Source organism: Amphimedon queenslandica, unplaced genomic scaffold (genome assembly GCF_000090795.2).
Source record: "Amphimedon queenslandica unplaced genomic scaffold, v1.1 AMPQUscaffold_13236, whole genome shotgun sequence".
In the NCBI taxonomy this organism is placed as follows: domain Eukaryota; kingdom Metazoa; phylum Porifera; class Demospongiae; order Haplosclerida; family Niphatidae; genus Amphimedon; species Amphimedon queenslandica.
In genome coordinates this window covers 43888-60877 of record NW_003546528.1, presented here as the reverse complement: position 1 = coordinate 60877, position 16990 = coordinate 43888, and the positions used below count along the sequence as shown (strand labels likewise).

General features: G+C 37.4%; 8 protein-coding genes across 9 annotated transcripts in view; 4 read left to right on the top strand and 4 right to left on the bottom strand.

Moving 5' to 3' along the window:
- The window catches only part of LOC105313742 (putative ferric-chelate reductase 1), a 3426-nt gene extending 2638 nt beyond the window's left edge, over nt 1-788 (bottom strand). The window contains exons 1-2 of one of the 2 annotated variants that reach the window (XM_019999821.1): nt 690-788; nt 472-639 (exon numbers count right to left, since the gene is read on the bottom strand). In XM_019999821.1, coding sequence (XP_019855380.1) covers nt 472-639; nt 690-773 — 252 coding nt within the window. In that variant the 5' untranslated portion in view covers nt 774-788. The remainder of the gene's footprint in view (nt 1-471; nt 640-689) is intronic. The other variant, XM_019999820.1, reaches the window with a different exon arrangement.
- Nucleotides 789-818: 30 nt separating this feature from the next.
- LOC109584184 (DOMON domain-containing protein FRRS1L-like) lies at nt 819-1852 on the bottom strand. Its single transcript, XM_019999822.1, has 6 exons — nt 1720-1852; nt 1516-1671; nt 1305-1462; nt 1160-1251; nt 1033-1116; nt 819-971 (listed from the first exon to the last, which is right to left on the bottom strand). The coding sequence occupies exons 1-6, from the start codon at nt 1810-1812 to the stop codon at nt 949-951; spliced, it is 606 nt and encodes a 201-aa protein (XP_019855381.1). The 5' UTR covers nt 1813-1852; the 3' UTR covers nt 819-948.
- A 42-nt stretch (nt 1853-1894) lies between these two features.
- LOC100640253 (arylsulfatase B-like) lies at nt 1895-3533 on the bottom strand. Its single transcript, XM_003388543.2, has one exon. It carries the CDS (start codon nt 3500-3502, stop codon nt 2000-2002), a length of 1503 nt encoding a protein of 500 aa, XP_003388591.1. The 5' UTR covers nt 3503-3533; the 3' UTR covers nt 1895-1999.
- Nucleotides 3534-4272: 739 nt separating this feature from the next.
- On the top strand, nt 4273-6375 carry LOC100640127 (ras-related protein Rab-8A-like). The gene is made up of 8 exons (XM_003388542.3): nt 4273-4571; nt 4957-5017; nt 5078-5138; nt 5201-5278; nt 5419-5508; nt 5569-5634; nt 5701-5751; nt 5997-6375. The coding sequence occupies exons 1-8, from the start codon at nt 4448-4450 to the stop codon at nt 6081-6083; spliced, it is 618 nt and encodes a 205-aa protein (XP_003388590.1). The 5' UTR covers nt 4273-4447; the 3' UTR covers nt 6084-6375.
- An 82-nt stretch (nt 6376-6457) lies between these two features.
- Nucleotides 6458-12288, top strand: LOC105313741 (deleted in malignant brain tumors 1 protein-like). The gene is made up of 15 exons (XM_019999816.1): nt 6458-6703; nt 6818-7025; nt 8253-8380; nt 8431-8635; nt 8866-9002; nt 9057-9193; nt 9557-9678; nt 9755-9864; nt 9922-10111; nt 10440-10579; nt 10631-10808; nt 10877-11016; nt 11075-11300; nt 11351-11493; nt 11638-12288. The coding sequence occupies exons 1-15, from the start codon at nt 6652-6654 to the stop codon at nt 12183-12185; spliced, it is 2664 nt and encodes an 887-aa protein (XP_019855375.1). The 5' UTR covers nt 6458-6651; the 3' UTR covers nt 12186-12288.
- A 30-nt stretch (nt 12289-12318) lies between these two features.
- Nucleotides 12319-14079, top strand: LOC100640000 (scavenger receptor cysteine-rich type 1 protein M130-like). Its single transcript, XM_003388541.3, has 7 exons — nt 12319-12437; nt 12487-12724; nt 12982-13124; nt 13210-13414; nt 13479-13612; nt 13656-13712; nt 13761-14079. The coding sequence occupies exons 1-7, from the start codon at nt 12383-12385 to the stop codon at nt 13997-13999; spliced, it is 1071 nt and encodes a 356-aa protein (XP_003388589.1). The 5' UTR covers nt 12319-12382; the 3' UTR covers nt 14000-14079.
- Nucleotides 14080-14106: 27 nt separating this feature from the next.
- On the top strand, nt 14107-15912 carry LOC105313740 (scavenger receptor cysteine-rich type 1 protein M160-like). Its single transcript, XM_011407404.2, has 7 exons — nt 14107-14303; nt 14351-14558; nt 14676-14848; nt 14911-15112; nt 15325-15470; nt 15551-15613; nt 15662-15912. The coding sequence occupies exons 1-7, from the start codon at nt 14237-14239 to the stop codon at nt 15817-15819; spliced, it is 1017 nt and encodes a 338-aa protein (XP_011405706.1). The 5' UTR covers nt 14107-14236; the 3' UTR covers nt 15820-15912.
- Nucleotides 15913-16151: 239 nt separating this feature from the next.
- Nucleotides 16152-16990, bottom strand: part of LOC105313739 (cell wall protein IFF6-like) — a 2611-nt gene continuing 1772 nt past the window's right edge. Inside the window, exon 2 of the mRNA XM_011407403.1 lies at nt 16152-16981. Within this exon, the coding sequence (XP_011405705.1) occupies nt 16152-16981 (830 nt within the window). The remainder of the gene's footprint in view (nt 16982-16990) is intronic.

Here is a 16990-nt window from a genome sequence, read left to right as displayed (position 1 = left end):
ATTTAAGTCACCTAAAAACATTGATAAGTATACATGTATAATAATTATATTATATATACTTTTTGTGGTACTGCATCCTAAAAGAATATAATAACTGTTGTTAAGATTATAATCGAAGCCTTTATTGATGATGTCATAGTATCGACTGAAACTAAATACAAAAATTAAAAATCAAAATTACAAGAGATTATCTTACTTGCATGAGAACTTTCCATCAACATAAGATGATGAATAGTTACACATTCCTTCTTGAGTAGGGTCTATCTTGTTTGGTGGATTCTCCCCATTCCAACTATCAATGACTCCAACATTACCAGAATCATCTTGTTTGCAACCCAACACATCAGAGTTAGCCTGCAAAAAGAATTCACTCAATTTGGTACTATACTTGCATTAGTGTATCTACTTAAGTCTGACCACACACCGAAGCATGTGCTTTATAACACAAATCATTCATCAACAACCACCTACCATTGCTCTATCCAATGAAAAACCTACAGCTACCCAGCCTGGTCTGCTACCCTCTAAATAAATGTCCAGGAACTCAGGATCATTATCATTGGGCCCCATAGCTACCCTGTAGTCACAGTCAGGCTGTGTCAACAGGAGTACATTGTCCCTATCAAGCAGTTTCTCACCCTGTAACAAAACAAAGTATTACAATTAAGAGGTGGACTCTACTTTCTTACAGATTCTGGGGGACATTTTTTATTAAATTGAGTAAAGGAAGCACCAAAAAGAAGGAAAAGGAGAGAGAGTGAAAAGGGCGACATCACTGACTGCAGATACGATCTGCAGGATAGGAGGGGAGGGGCTGGTGTGATTTACGGAAATTATACTGTTAATTACACACTAATAATATTCATAGACTATTGTTCACATTGTACTAAGGAATTTGCAAAGCAAGACTTGTCATAATGCTAGTCAGCCTTTCACTCCCTTGGACCCTTACAGCTGGACCCAGTCTGAGCCTGCAAGTACAAATAGATACACAATTAATATTAACAAGAGGAGGAGAGTATAAGTGCCTACCATTGTATGTGAATGGATTATACATATCGGGAGATACAGCTGGGAAATTAGGCTCATGAAATGGAAAATTAACAGATAAATCACCTGTAGGTAGAATGTAATTAATGAAATGTTACAATAGGAATACTTTTAAGTTGACTGCAGCCTAACAGAAAATAGTAAGTACTGTTGAAATCATAGTCATAGCCTTGGTTCAAAATACCATGAAAACGACTGAAACTATAAACAAAAACAACAACAATAAACAACATCAATGATAATGTTGCTCTTACTAGCATGAGAACTTTCCATCAACATAAGATGATGAATAGTTACACATTCCTTCTTGAGTAGGGTCTATCTTGTTTGGTGGGAGTGCTCCATTCCAACTATCAATGATTCCTACATTACCAGAATCATCTTGTTTGCAACCAACAACATCTGAATAACCCTGTGGATGTGCATGTACAAATATATACAATTAATCATTTATTTCATTTTTACCATTCTCTTGTTTAATGAGAATCCAACAGCAACCCAGCCAGCTTGGCTACCCTCTAAGTATATATCTAAGAACTCTTTATCATTCTCATTGGGCCCCATTGCCACATAGTAATCACAATGCTGCTGAGTTAGTTTCAGCTTTGATGGCCTTTGAGACTAGCAAATGATATCAAGCAAAATAATATATATATATATATATCTTACAGACTGTTGAGGACATTGTACATCACGCAGAGCATAAGAACTGCTTATGAGGAGTAGAGCAGAAGCAAAGAGAAGCTTAACCATTTTCATCATTTTTGTTGCATAACACTGCAAAACATAAAAGGGTGGGGCTGCTCTCCACATTGCAATACTCCGGATTATTCTCCGTATACTATAAGTTTCCCGGCAGATCTGGCGGGGGTTTGGCATTAAATCTTAATATAAAGCATAGGACAGCACATAGCAATTAAAAGCAGCAATAAAAACAATAGCAAGTTAATCAAACATTGACCCAAGGCTGCCAGTACATTCCTCGTGTACTGAAATACTCACAAAGCTGTTTGCCTTTTGGAATATCGTCCTTATTGTGGATACCTTGGTCTTGCATTGAACGAGGCTCCTTTGAATAACTGTTGTACCTATCAAGCATATCTTTAAGTATTGCGTGTTCTTTTTTTGAGAGGTCATTTCTTTCTGAAGGATCATTAATGATATCATAAAGACAATAAGGATCACAGTCTTCAGAGACACTGCCATTACTGCAAGGATAGTCCAATGGCGACCACATGAGTGAGTTGCAGTGGGTGTACTGGTTACCAACAATCAGTTTATGTCTGCCTGCTATGATAGCACCTTGATGAGTGTGAGAGGGTGAGTAGTCAAAATCATATCCCAATACAATCTCTTCGTGTTGTGTTTCTTCATTCTCTCCAGTAATGATAGGCCATACATCTAGTCCATCAACTGGAAACTTCCCTTTACCAGAATCATTATGATCCACACCAGCCATTTTACAGAATGTAGTGTACCAGTCAGCAACATGAATGAATCCATCGGTACTCTTCCCACGTCTTGCTGCTGGTATCAACCCTCCACTAGCAAAAGCAATGACTCTTACTCCTCCCTCAAAGAAAGTGTGTTTTGATCCTTTCAATGGATAATTACTACCTTTACAATCTGCCCCTCCATTATCTGCTGATATTACCATGATGGTGTTATCCCACATGTCATTTTCTTTCAATAGATTAACAACATGTCCGGTGACATTATCAGCCACACTGACCATTGCCTGTAGTACTCTCCTTGTAGCACAGGTAGAGTTAACAGGATAGAGGTCCAGCCATTCCTGAGGTGCCTCAATAGGTGCATGGACATTATGTAATGGAAGATAGAGGAATAATGGTTTACTGGCATCATGTTTACTGAATATAGTGGTTAGGTCTTTATTATAAATATAAGAGTCATATGTGCCATTACGAGTGTCTGGGGCATGATTCTTCCAGAAATCAACAGCACAACCTATCGTCTGATTGAAATGACCTTCCCCAGCTTGCAGGAACCCAGATGATGTATCAAAGCCTCTGTTGACAGGAAGATAAGCTGGGTCATACAAACCCTGGTGCCATTTACCAACCATGTGTGTGGAATACCCAGCAGTCTTCAATTTAGCAGGTAACATGGTCATATTGATATTGGTACCAACCATTCCTGGTGGTGTTGGGTTCCACTGGTGCACGTGATGAGGGAACCTACCAGTTAGAAACGAGGCTCTTGAAGGCGAGCAGTACTTGAATACATAGTGTCTGTTCAGGATAAGTCCATTGTCCACAAGGTACTGGAAGCTTGGAGTCTTAATGGCTGGGTTACGGAAACTGGCATCAGCAAACCCCCAGTCATCTACTAGTACAAAGACAATGTGAGGTTTGTCTGGTGGAGCAGCAGCTCCTACAGTTACTGCACAGACTGAAAGGGAAAATAAACCAAGCAATAGTTGAGCAAACATTATTTTGTACACTGAGCCCCACCTAGATCACGTGATGTGCTGCTTTGCGTGGGCGTAGGGCATGCTCAATTTTGCCTTTAAAAATTATCATAAGAAATTAATGAAAAATGAGTGGAATTGTTAAAAAAAACAATAACAGCATGCATCAGTACATAAAACAGGTTAATGATCATAATATCAGCAACAAAGTTCTTGCATCATCAGTCCAATGTGCTGATGATTGAGTACAAGCTCCTTGTCAGTACACGAGTGATGTCACGTGGTCTCCTAGCATCACCATATTCTTTAGTTTTATTGTCCAGTATCTCTTGTCTCTTGCTTGCATCTGTTAAATCAGTGTGTCCTCCATCAGTCCTTGAAAGTACAAAGAAGTTACTGCCACAATGTAGATGAGGATAGCTATGATCTTTTCCACCATTACCAACATATGTTTGACCTCTGCAGTATTCTTCCTTATAGTCTACTGCAGCTGCAGAGCTCAAGAGGAGGAGTAGGACAATGATTAGAATGACAGTTACCAATTTCATGATCTTTAGCACTAAAGATAGTGTGATTTATGTGCAGAATCTGTTTGATATTTATATTAAACTGAAAGCTATGGGGTATTCCATGGGTAATTCCCTGCTATGTTTTTGCATTAGGTTTGGTTGCTAAGCTCAGCATAATGTTACTACAGTATTTTAATTACATCGGTTACATCATCTTGACAATTGACTTGTACTAAAAATAGATCAAGTTAGTCTCGTGATCATGGTCACGTGATAACAAATAACTATTAATATTTTAATTAACTAGATCAATTGTAGTGCTCCATTTACTTTCAGGACAAGTAAAACAACATACAAGCTCCTTCTCCTCTCTTTAGAGCCATTATCCAGTCACTCTATAGCCAGGGGGACACTCTTTGCTCGTATATATCACCTGGTCCTCCTCTACTGATAGATAATGGCGAAGACCTATGACTTCTTATTCAAACTATTACTGATTGGGGACAGTGGAGTGGGGAAGACATGTATATTAGTCAGATTCTCGGAGGACGCCTTCAATTCAACTTTTATATCAACAATAGGTAAGTACATGTACCCCAGCAACACTTGAATGAGTTACATGTACATGAGAGGCTGTTAGATCTGGAAGTAGGTTTTGGGGGACCAATCTAACTTAAAATGGAAGATTTCAGGAGACCTAAGCTAAATATGAGAGGCCAAAAGTCTCCTAAACTCCCTCTAAATCTAACAGTGATCATTATTGTCACTTTCACCTTCTCTCTCTCTCTCTTGCTCCACCTTCTTTAAACTAATTACTGACTAGACTGTATACATGGATTGTCTCTTTATTTTCGTTCATTTTGTTTTGTTATTTTAATAACGTGACATTAATTACTAGCCCTTTGGTGGGCGGGGATTAGATTAATAATGTGTCTCCTTGTACTAATGACTGTCTCTTTTGTGTAGGAATTGATTTTAAAATACGTACAGTGGACATTGAGGGCAAGAAGATCAAACTACAGATATGGTAAGTAACCAATTTATTATTATTATTATTATTATTATTATTATTATTATTATTAATTAGGGATACAGCAGGACAAGAGAGGTTCAGGACCATCACTACAGCTTATTACAGAGGAGCAATGGTAATGTACATGTATATTTATTAATATGTACATTATATTTATTAATATGTACACTTATGTAGGGTATTATGCTTGTTTATGATGTAACTAACGAGAAGTCGTTTGACAACATAAGGAACTGGATCAGGAATATTGAGGAGGTGAAGTTGATTATTGTTATTATCAATTATTGTTATTATGAATTATTGTTGTTGTTGTTATTATGAATTATTGTTATTATTGTTATTATGAATTATTTTTATTATTGTTATTATCAATTATTGTTGTTGTTGTTGTTTAGAATGCAGCTGCTGATGTGGAGAAGATGATCCTTGGAAACAAATGTGATTTAGAAGAATCAAGAGTAGTGAGCAGAGAAAGAGGCCAGCTGGTAAGGACAGACCTTGTAATGATTGTGTCACTACCTCTCCCTCCCCCTCTCCCTCTTCAGCTAGCTGAGGAGCATCAGGTCAAGTTTATGGAGACCAGTGCCAAGTCAGGGCAGAATGTTGAAACAGTTAGTTTACTCAAATGAACTTGACGTCACATGTGCTGCTACATTCACTTTTATCACACCCTCTAGGCGTTTCTAAACTTAGCAAAAGACATTAAGAACAAAATGGACAGGAGAAACGTAAGATCATGTACATGTACTTATCTTAGATCTAGAAACTAAACCAATCTAACTACAAATGGGAGGGACCCTAGGACTAAATATGAGAGACCAAAGTGTCCTAAAGTCCCTCTGGATCCAACAGTGATCATGTACATGTGCTTACATGTAGAGACAGTTACTATACACTAGCTTCATTTAAGCACATATATGTATTTATTTATTTATTTATTTATTTAAGTCTTTATTTATTTATTTAACTACAGCCTGGTGATGACATGGGTACCTCACAGAGTAATGTTCATGTGACGGCCGGAGACAGCTCAGGGTCCGGGGGCGGCTGCGCCTGCTGAGGGTTTTAAACTTTTTGCAAGAATTTAATTACATGTTCGATTATTATTATTATTATTATTATTATTATTATTATTATTATTATTATTATTATTATTATTATTATTATTAGTGGAATGTTGTTTTGTCTCTTCCAGAATCTGTAGTTTTTTCTTAATTTTAATTTGAATCGTTGAGTGGATTTTTATGTACAGCATATCCATGCACTTAATTAATAACAGACAAAATAGATGATTATTATTGTATGATTTATTATTAATTTGTTAAAGCAATTTCTATAGCACCTTATTGCAATACAGTATGTCCTCATTATAACTTCATAGGTTAATTAGCTATTAATTATTCATTGGTATTAATTAATCTAATTAAATATTCACAGCCCCTAAAGGGAATTGCTTAAAAGTGTGTCTTTTTCTTCAAACCTCAGATGTTGTAAAAAGGCTGTTTCCTCTTCCTGTGCCATACAACCTTTAAAGAGACGGGCAATAGCTTAGAGCAACAGTATATCTTCTTTTGGATCGGTTCTTTCATTTCTCTCTCAATCTCAGTCTCCTCTAATAGTCAGCAGTCATGCCAAGAGCTGGTACTTGGCCGTCCCTATCTCTATATCTTTTCTTAGCTGGTAAGTACAACTGCTCCTGGTCTGTATTACAGCCTTCAGATACAATCTCTAACTGAGGATCATTGGGATATTATAAATAATATTATTTATTAATATAATTTGCTTGTTTTCTAGTGTTTCTAGTAAGTGGTGTTTACTCAGTCAAACATGGTGACATACGATTGGCTGGTTACGGATCCAACTCTATCTCCGGCCGACTGGAAGTGTATTATAACGATAAATGGGGCGGAGTTTGTGGCGGAATTAAATTCAATATTTTAACTGGTACAGTAGCTTGTCGACAACTTGGACTAGGACCCTCCACCGATATTGTGTATTACAGGTAAACAAAGGGATTACTGTCAACAATATTGTAAACAATATTCTAAACATTATAGTTTAATTAGCTGTACATGTAACTGGAGAATATTTGTGAATTTATTTAATTAATTAACTCTGTTTATATTAGTACTGGTACATTTCATGATGTTGTCTATTGTTGATTCATGGAATCAGTATGTTTGTTATGATTATATTTAACTCTTAAAGGAACACTCATCAGTACAGTACAACCCCTGGCCTATTGTTTGTGACTGTAAGGGACACTCCAGCTGTGGGGATAGCTCACTGTTGTTTTTGAATTAAGTGTCACAATAGTAATAATAATATTAGTGGTTGGGGTACAAACAACTGTGGGTTTGTTTAAGCACATATTTACCAGAGGAGACAACAACTGGACACCTTTATAATGAGGACACCTCAGGACAGGTAGTGTGGGCCCAATGGTGTCCTTAATAAAGAGGCTACACTGTACATGTATTAAGGACAGGTAGTGTGGGCCCAATGGTGTCCTTAATAAAGAGGCTACACTGTACATGTATTAAGGACAGGTAGTGTGGGCCCAATGGTGTCCTTAATAAAGAGGCTACACTGTACATGTATTAAGGACAGGTAGTGTGGGCCCAATGGTGTCCTTAATAAAGAGGCTACACTGTACATGTATTAAGGACAGGTAGTGTGGGCCCAATGGTGTCCTTAATAAAGAGGCTACACTGTACATGTATTAAGGACAGGTAGTGTGGGCCCAATGGTGTCCTTAATAAAGAGGCTACACTGTACATGTACGTGTACTTGTTTATGATGTAAAGATCAAAGATGGGAACTAGTGTATTGTTATGATCCAGTCTTACTATATATAGTATACACCATTGTTACAGTGTCACTGATGGCCTTTGTGTGAGTAATGTTATATCATAGTGTAATGTACATTGGTTCCTGGTAACAATGCATCTAATAATGTATTGATATTATTAATGATATTATTAATGATATTATTATTGATATTATTATTGATATTATTATTGATATTATTAATGATATTATTAATGATATTATTATTGATATTATTATTGATATTATTATTGATATTATTAATGATATTATTAATGATATTGTTGATATGGACTTGTAATAATGCTATACCTTGATGTCTCAACATTACATGTGCTACTATTGTTGTTTATTGTTGTTGTTGTTGTTTATTGTTGTTGTTGTTGTTTATTGTTTACAGGTTTGGTGTTGGTTCTGATGTTAGTGTCATTAGTGATGTGATATGTACTGGGTCAGAGTATCACTTATTGCAGTGTCAGCATTCTTTAACGACCTGTCAACCACATCAGGTGGTGGGGCTCGTCTGCTGTGAGTTAATTAAACTATTATTCATTTTATTATTTATTTATTATTATTAGCTCGTTTTGTCCTACCGTACTCTGGATCTGTTCGATTGTACAACTCTCACTCGAGCAATAGTGCTGAGTCATCATCCAGCGGTCAGTTACAGTTATACATGAATGAGAGCTGGAGGCCGGTCAGTGGGTGTGGCTTCAATGAAGGAGCAGCTGATACTGCTTGTAGGCAGATTGGATACACATCATACGAAAACTTTAACAAAATGTAAGTAACTGCAGCCTGTCTGGAGGTGTGTGTGTGTGTGTATAAGTAATGTAATACCTGAGGACTGAGATATCTGCTTGAGGTAAAGCTGAGGGCAGATATCAAGGGACTCAGGTATTACATTACTGATACTCACCTCCAGACACACACATACTGGTCACTACACATATAGTGTACACTTGTATTGTCTGTGATTAAGGTCTAATTAATCAATTGTTATTAATTAATAGCCCTTTATCCACTGGTTCAAAGTCCTGGAACATCTCATCTTCTTGTGATGGTCATGATGTTTGTTTGAGTGGCTGCAGCAACATCACTAATGACACAGAACACTGTGACACTCATAACAGTGTTAATTTGAGTTGTGGTAAGTAATGGCAACTGTGTATTCATAAACTTGTACATTATTATCATCATCTAGTGTTTAATTCCAGTCTTGCTGGTGGAGTGTATACTGGCAACCAGTCATCATGTGGTCTAGTAACTGACTATACAGGATCAGTTAGGATACAATCTAACAATGATAATAATAACAATGGGCTTGAAGGAATTCCTCAGGTACAGTATGTGTAGTTTGTACTAAGTAATTTGATGATGAAGTTGCTCCAAAATCAGGCCAAAGTCACTGTACCATAGTACATGGTCTTGGGCCAAATTTTACCAAAAATGAAAAGGAGAGGATTCTCCATTTTTATTACATTTCCTGATGCATATACATGTACTTATGTTGTGTAAAAAGTTTGAACTGATTCCAATTAAAATTAGTTTTTTAATGAATTTTTAAAGTTGCTCCAAATTCAGGTAAAAGTCCCTGTACTATAGTACATGGTCTCGGGCCAAATTTTACCAAAAATGAAAAGGAGAGAATTCTTCATTTTTATTACATTTCCTGATTCATATTATACTTATTACTACATGTAGGTGTATGTCAATGGCAGTTGGTATGGTTTGTGTTCTCATGAGTCATTCAACCTCACTTCTGCTGATGTGCTCTGCAAGCAACTCTCATACAATATGGCAGTTAGGACTGATGTTATCAGCAGGTATGTTTATAATAATAATTATTATTATTATCATACCTAATTATTATTATTATTATTATTATTATTATTATTGCAGGCCCAACAGTGCCCCTGGGTTGATCCTATCCTGTACTGGACTGGAGTATTCAGTTTCAAAGTGTCCAGTACTTCATGGAGCTCAATGTACTCAATTCAGGAGTATCAAATGTAAGGGACCATGTGTTGGAGGATTGGAATTATTTTATTATTATTATTATTTATCAGGTTCCAATGAATATCCATTGTATGGTTCGTTAAGGTTGAACAGTTCTGCTGGTTCCTATGGATCACTTCATGTCTTTGATGGTTTCCTGTTTCACCCGGTCTGTGATCATGGGTTTGGCTGGACTGAACTAACAGTAGCTTGTAGACAGTTGGGATACTCTGGAGCTATTCAAACAATCAACAACTCAATGTAAGCTATTAGTATCATAATTTATTATTATTATTATTATTATTATTATTATTATTATTATTATTATTATTATTATTATTATTATTATTATTATTATTATTATTATTATTATTATTATTATTATTATTATTATTATTATTATTATTATTATTATTATTATTATTATTATTATTATTATTATTATTATTATTATTATTATTATTATTATTATTATTATTATTATTATTATTATTATTATTATTATTATTATTATTATTATTATTATTATTATTATTATTATTATTATTATTATTATTATTATTATTATTATTATTATTACTATCTACAGGAGTGGTATAACGGTACACCCTAATTCCTCGTTACCCTATTCCTTCTCTTGTTCTGGAGCTGAGGCTCATCTCATGTCCTGCTCTAGACACACCCACTCAGTCTGCCGCTATCCTTACGACACTGTTGGAGTTCAGTGCAGTGAGTATAGCCATTATTGTAATTATTAATATACTTACACTATTGCATTAGGTTCCTATGGTCCTACTGACCCATCATTAGGAGCTATTAATTCCAGTTCAGGACGATTGACTGTTGTAGTGGGCGGAGTCAGAGGAACAGTGTGTGGGCGGTCCTTTAATCAGTTATCGGGTCATGTGGCCTGTAGGCAGATGGGATTTGAAACTATTAGCAGCTACAGACTAGCAAAGTAAGGACACCTTTATAATATGAAAGAATATACTGACCCCCCCTCCCCCCTTCTCTCTCTCCCTACAGTTCCAGTTCCTCTTATGAGTTTCCTATTGCTTTAACGTCAGTTTCCTGTTCTGGTTTTGAGTCAGACATATTATCCTGTCCTCACACAGTGACTGGTAGTGGTTCCTGTACCCATCATGATGATGTAGTCTTGTCCTGCAGTGAGTCCATTACTGACAGTGTGTTACATGTACCACTGATACTGTACATATACTGCAGGTAAGGAGAGGCCCCATGCTGATGGGCTGGTTAGATTGATGCCGTCAGAACCTGAGGCCAGCAGCAGCAACAGCAGTAGTTCATTAGTAGCCTCTGGTAGGTTACTGATCAGTTTTCACGGTCTCTGGATGTCAGTTTGTGGCAAGTTCTTCAGTGGAACAGCTGCTGATGTCGCCTGCAAACAACTCAACTATACCAGAGCTATAACATACTGCACCAATAACTGGTAATTGATAATAATGAATTATTTATTTATTAATCAATTTGTTTGTTTAGTACTGATGCTCCACCCACTGATGAGTATGTATATTTCGCTGAGACCCAGTGCACGGGGAGGGAGGATCGACTCTTGGACTGTGAGCATGAGATTCATAATCATGAGCTGTGTGGACATGAGTTTGACGTGACTTTATCTTGCAGTAAGTTGGCTCATTAATATTCATGATTATTGAGGGGTGTGGCTAATTACTTAACCACAGATATGAATATCATTAATCACACAAATCCATGGAGGGATCCCATTTCTCATAACAAACTAAATACAACAATTGTTTACTTTTTAGTAAAAGAAGTCACATCAACAACAACAAGAACATCAACAACAACACCAACCAACAGTGTAGCTCCTACAGTAGTTGGAGTCAATCCTTCTCCCTCACCCTTCTTCCTCCCTATCCCCAGGCTCTTGTTCTACTCTATTGTCGGGGCAGTGTCTTTGCTAGCCCTCACCTGCTGCATGTGTCTCATCATTTGTTGCTGTGTCTGCTACCGTAAGAAGAAGAAGTCAGTTAGTACATCATGGGGTCCACACACTAATGGGTCCATTGGTACTAATGGACAGTATCACATTTACGACTACCCTCACTTTAACGAGGCAGAGAGAAATGGCAAGGACTGGGAGGCAAGCTATGAGAGCTCTAAGAGTGGGGCTGGGTTCCCACTCGAGGAAGACCCTCCGAGATATGATGATTTAAAGTTTCAACGTTCCCTTGACAGTATCGGAGAGAACCCATATCAGACTGACACAGGTTTATACACAGCAGGTGGGATTGCTGTGGGCAGTAATGAGCTGATACTGGACCCTGGACTAACCAACTCTTTGGATCTTTAATTCCTCTGTTTTTAAACTCTTTGATTTTATTAAGTGTATCATTATACCAAAGACTCAGCATTAATCTATTATCATTCTTTTAATTCATTTAATTTATAAATAACTATTAATTAACTACCAATAATTTGTGTGGGTGTGGTCAGTAGTTAGCCACACCTTTTACAGGTCATCAGTGGTGAAGAACGAGGTGAAGAATAATGACTGCTGTCCTTCAGCTTCTTGTTCCTCTACTATTGGCAGCCATAGCTCCGGGTAATCCTTCATCAATGAGTGTTTGTGTTTATTCTCACTCGTTATACAGTGCAGGCTGCCGGCCCTTCTAATGGGGACCTAAGACTGGTGAATAGTACGGGGGGCCCCTCTGCACTTGAGGGGGCCCTGCAGATATATTTAGCTACTAATGGGACCTGGGGGGCAGTCTGTGTTAGAGCTGGTAGCAACAAAGAGCTATACAACACTGTGTGTCAGCAGTTAGGGTATACTGGAGCTGATGGAACTGGTTCTTATGTTACTAATGTCAGTGTCAATAATGTGACCAAGTGAGTTGTGTATTAGTGTTAGGTTAGGTAGAGGAATGGTTTTAATAAGTCTTGGCATGTTTATACATGTACTTATGTTGTGTAGCAAGTTTGTGCTGATTCCGATCAAGTTTGGATTTTTTACAAATTTTTAAAGTTGCTTGAAAGTTGTGTACTATAGTACAGGGATTTTAGCTAAGATTTGCACAGGAGAAAGTCCTTCATTTTTCTTACATTTCCACTTCCCAGATACATATGCATTTTCTTATCTTATCTAGTGATGAATTCCCTGCCCCATTGTTAACTGGCGTACAGTGTTCTAGTGTTTATCCTCATTTACTGAGGTGTGGCTATACACTAGTCACTGATGTGATGGAGGATATCTGTGAAGACGGAACTGGAGTACCTTACGTAACCTGCAGTAAGTGATAACTGTTAATGATTAATGTGGTGAAGATGAAACACTGACTCCACTAAGTAAATACTTCTTCTTCTTAATACATTAGTGAGTTCTAACCTGACGTCCAGTGGTCCCTATCCCGGTCAGGTTGCTCTGTTTTATGGTGAGTGGTCGTCTGAAGGATTGCTGCAGGTGTATCTCAACAATCGCTGGGGTACTGTCTGTTCTGAGTTCTTTACACTAGCCAATGGTGACTCAGTCTGTCAGCAGTTGGGTTACACTAATGCTCTTTATTACGGCCCTTACTCTCAGTAAGAGACCAGCACTACACCTATTCTACCCATGACGTGTTGTTAATTCCTTTATTCATTAAAGGTATGGTATCAGGTGGATTTGGTTAAGAGAGCTCAATGCTACCTGTAACTCCAGCTGCTTTAAAGACTGCTACACTGCACCAACCATTAGGAACATATACTGCAGTAACCGTGACGATGTCTACCTTGTATGCAGTAAGTATTAATTTTATCATATTTTATGATAACGTTTTGGTAGCTTTTGATACTACAAGATATGATAGTTCACTGCCGTATGGAAGGAATTGTTCATTAGGTATTTTGTTTAACCATTATTCATAATTTTTATTTCATTCCCCCACAGAGTATGGTACTCTCACTGCTGCCTTCATTGCAGTACTGATGATACTGTTCTGTCTGATAGTCTCTGTTTATATTATTATATTCATAATGAGGGTTGTAGTGGCGGCCTATCATAAGACAGAGCACTATAAACTGAAGGACAAGCGCCACAGAAATAGGAGACATGATTTTGATGAATATCGCTCCAGTCTTGATGAGAATTCAATGATACTCAGTAATGACTATACAGTGAAAGACTAAATGACCTCTCTTTACCTCCAAACACAATAATGTCTTTTTAAAACAAATTTTATTGAGTGATAATAGCTTTCTAAAATCCACGTGGTTGAAATAGCCGTACATAACCATTCCGTTTACTCTAACCACGTGGTTGATATATCTGCATATCCGGAGAAGATAAATCGTTTATTTCAACCACGTGCTCACATTTCCTTGCCCTTGCCACTCCTATTATCTACTGAACTGGTGTCAGCAGATATGAGCCCTGTCCTTCTCCTTGTTCTAATATGCCTATCAGTTCTTTCAATAATCAGTTTACCTGCAGGTAATGGTGTGTTTATTCTGTCCACTGTTAGACTGTGTCTCTAATAGATGCTCTATTGTATGCTAATGGTGATGTGAGACTCAACAGAAATGGATCTGTTTCAATTGATAACACATTAGGAGTCCTTGAGGTGTATATCAATGACGAGTGGGGCACTGTCTGCTCTGATGGGTTCGGTACTGGCTCTGCAGCTGCTGTTTGTAGACAGTTAGGATACCTTGACAGTTTAAGCTATGGACTCCCTTCAAAGTACAAGTAAGTGTTGTAACCTGTACAAACCTCAGTACCTCTGAAATGAGGGAACCTCTGGCATAATGTCACCCCAATGGTGTGAAACTAATAATAAATATTCATATTATTTCTTAATTATAGTTTACAAACACCAGTGGGTCCTCCAGTGTTGACTGATGTACAGTGCCCAGTTGGTATTGACTATGCTGCCAGTGGCTATCTCCATATACTGAGGTGTCCTCATTCAACCAGCAGCACCAACTCATGCAATAATAATAATAATAATGATGATGATGTCATTGCTATTCAATGCAGTATGTCACATTATCATCATCATCATCATTATTATTATTATTATTATTATTATTATTTATAGATGAAGTTTTGATTACATCCAATCCGTACAATGGACAGATACGATTGGTCAATGGTCCGATACAGTCAACTGGTCTATTGGAGATATACTTATATAATGACTGGGGGACAGTTTGTGGTGAAGAGTTTAATAAAGCAGCAGCTGATTCAGCATGTCGGCAGTTAGGATATACTGAATCATTTAATTATACAATCACACCAAAGTATGTACAGTATATATACATACAGTGTATATAGGGAATATCAGTAATGTAATACCTGAGTCCCTTGATATCTGCCCTCAGCTTCACCTCAAGCAGATATCTCAGTCCTCAGGTATTGCATTACTTATACACACACACCTCCAGACAGCCTGCTGGTCACTGCTAAAGCTGCATATACTATAGAAGTACATTATATGTTATTGTGATTATAGTTCAATGACATCTCCAGTGTGGGTTGATGATATTACATGTACTGAATCTGAGAGTTGTTTCAGTACTAATTGTGTCAATGATGATCAGTCAGAAGTAACATCAGGACCTTGTGCTGGTCATGCAATGGACATCAGTCTCTCATGCAGTGAGTAAATACAATATATGGCACTATATACATGTACATGTATACTTGAAATGGCACACATTCATTATTGTTATTATTAGCTTTTGTATCAACTGATGGTGACACTCTATTGTCTGGTAATGAATTCATTTGTCGTATCCATGGTAATACATTATCAGTGAGTATACTGTGTATTATTGCACATTATGTAGGAGTTGATGTCCTTGTTATTGTCTTGTCTTCAGTATTTGGATTCTTTTTCTTGACATGTCTCTGTGTACTGATCACTTGTATTGTTTGTTGTTATACTGTCAGAACCTGCCCTTTGTATGCCTACAAGCAGAAGAGGAAGTATCAAGGACTGATCTAACTTATGAACAAGAAATGTTGTCAGTGTAGCTTTGCTGCTATTTTATTAATTATTTTTATTTCTTATATTCCAACATCATGTAATTGAAATTCAGTGGCTCAATTGCTGTATATACAGTAGTTGCACATCAATCCTTTTATGGCAATAATATGTAGATCTAGTGTGATTTGACACTACTGACCACTATACTGAAGGATACTACATATTTCCTTATAATTATGAATGGTACTTTCAATTAATGCAAAGTCTTATGCATGGTAATTGGTTACACTTGGTTAATTATAGTATAAAAGTAAATAAAGGTACATGTAACAACAGCAATAATAATAGCATTATTTGAATCCGTATACACTTCCACCCAAATTCTTAGTTCCTCTGCTTCCACTAGATGTTCCTGTGAAGATTGTGTGAATGTTCTTTTTGGGTCCGGACGGTTTTTCAGGTTCTTTAAATTCTTCTTCTTGCATCTCATTTCTTTCTCCTCTTCCTCCACCTGCACCTGCACCTGTTCCTCTTCCTCCACCTGCACCTGTTCCTCTTCCTCCACCTGCACCTGTTCCTCTTCCTCCACCTGCACCTGTTCCTCTTCCTCCACCTGTTCCTGTTCCACCTCTTCCCATTCCTGCTCCTGTTCCTGTCCCATTATCGGTTCCCAGTTCTCCATTGCGGAATGTTTCAGGATTGGCTTGTATTATATCATTCCTTTTTTTAACTAATTCTTGTCTGTATCTTTGTTTTGCTTCTTCCCTAGTTTTTGGTGGATTCCTTTTTTTCAACGGTTCTTTTCCTTCAGTATGAATACCTTTCATCACTTCAAGAGCTTCAGTGTTGAGTAGCACATGGTATTCAACTTCTTCAGTCATCTCTTCTTTGCCGGTTGTCTGATGAGGTCCATCAGTCACGGGCCCACGGAACAAACCATGAATACCTTCAACATCTCCTCCAGCTGTGTGGCCTCCTCTATTTGCTTCTCCTCCTCCTCTTGATCCTTTAGCTCCTCCATTTGTACTGGTACCATTTGCTCCTCCTCCATTTGTACTGGTACCGTTTGCTCTTCCTCCATTTGTACTGGTACCGTTTGTTCCTCCTCCTCCATTTGTACTGGAACCATTTGCTCCTCCTCCTCCTCCTCCATTTGTACTGGAACCATTTGCTCCCCCTCCTCCTCCAT

What these genes read in the sequence shown, in the direction of transcription:
- LOC105313741 (XM_019999816.1), top strand. Translation starts at nt 6,652, where the DNA reads ATGCCAAGAGCTGGTACTTGGCCGTCCCTATCTCTATATCTTTTCTTA. An exon ending in AGGACTGATGTTATCAGCAG is followed by an intron (nt 9,679 to 9,754) that starts GTATGTTTATAA and finishes TTATTATTGCAG; the next exon opens with GCCCAACAGTGCCCCTGGGT. An exon ending in CACTGTTGGAGTTCAGTGCA is followed by an intron (nt 10,580 to 10,630) that starts GTGAGTATAGCC and finishes CTATTGCATTAG; the next exon opens with GTTCCTATGGTCCTACTGAC.
- LOC105313740 (XM_011407404.2), top strand. Translation starts at nt 14,237, where the DNA reads ATGAGCCCTGTCCTTCTCCTTGTTCTAATATGCCTATCAGTTCTTTCA. An exon ending in GGACTCCCTTCAAAGTACAA is followed by an intron (nt 14,559 to 14,675) that starts GTAAGTGTTGTA and finishes TCTTAATTATAG; the next exon opens with TTTACAAACACCAGTGGGTC. An exon ending in TGTCATTGCTATTCAATGCA is followed by an intron (nt 14,849 to 14,910) that starts GTATGTCACATT and finishes TATTATTTATAG; the next exon opens with ATGAAGTTTTGATTACATCC.
- LOC100640127 (XM_003388542.3), top strand. Translation starts at nt 4,448, where the DNA reads ATGGCGAAGACCTATGACTTCTTATTCAAACTATTACTGATTGGGGAC. An exon ending in AACTTTTATATCAACAATAG is followed by an intron (nt 4,572 to 4,956) that starts GTAAGTACATGT and finishes TCTTTTGTGTAG; the next exon opens with GAATTGATTTTAAAATACGT. An exon ending in AAGATCAAACTACAGATATG is followed by an intron (nt 5,018 to 5,077) that starts GTAAGTAACCAA and finishes ATTATTAATTAG; the next exon opens with GGATACAGCAGGACAAGAGA.
- LOC100640000 (XM_003388541.3), top strand. Translation starts at nt 12,383, where the DNA reads ATGACTGCTGTCCTTCAGCTTCTTGTTCCTCTACTATTGGCAGCCATA. An exon ending in AGTGTCAATAATGTGACCAA is followed by an intron (nt 12,725 to 12,981) that starts GTGAGTTGTGTA and finishes TATCTTATCTAG; the next exon opens with TGATGAATTCCCTGCCCCAT. An exon ending in AGTACCTTACGTAACCTGCA is followed by an intron (nt 13,125 to 13,209) that starts GTAAGTGATAAC and finishes TTAATACATTAG; the next exon opens with TGAGTTCTAACCTGACGTCC.
- LOC100640253 (XM_003388543.2), bottom strand. Translation starts at nt 3,502, where the DNA reads ATGTTTGCTCAACTATTGCTTGGTTTATTTTCCCTTTCAGTCTGTGCA.
- LOC109584184 (XM_019999822.1), bottom strand. Translation starts at nt 1,812, where the DNA reads ATGATGAAAATGGTTAAGCTTCTCTTTGCTTCTGCTCTACTCCTCATA. An exon ending in TACAATGTCCTCAACAGTCT is followed by an intron (nt 1,672 to 1,719) that starts GTAAGATATATA and finishes ATCATTTGCTAG; the next exon opens with TCTCAAAGGCCATCAAAGCT. An exon ending in TCTCATTAAACAAGAGAATG is followed by an intron (nt 1,463 to 1,515) that starts GTAAAAATGAAA and finishes GCACATCCACAG; the next exon opens with GGTTATTCAGATGTTGTTGG.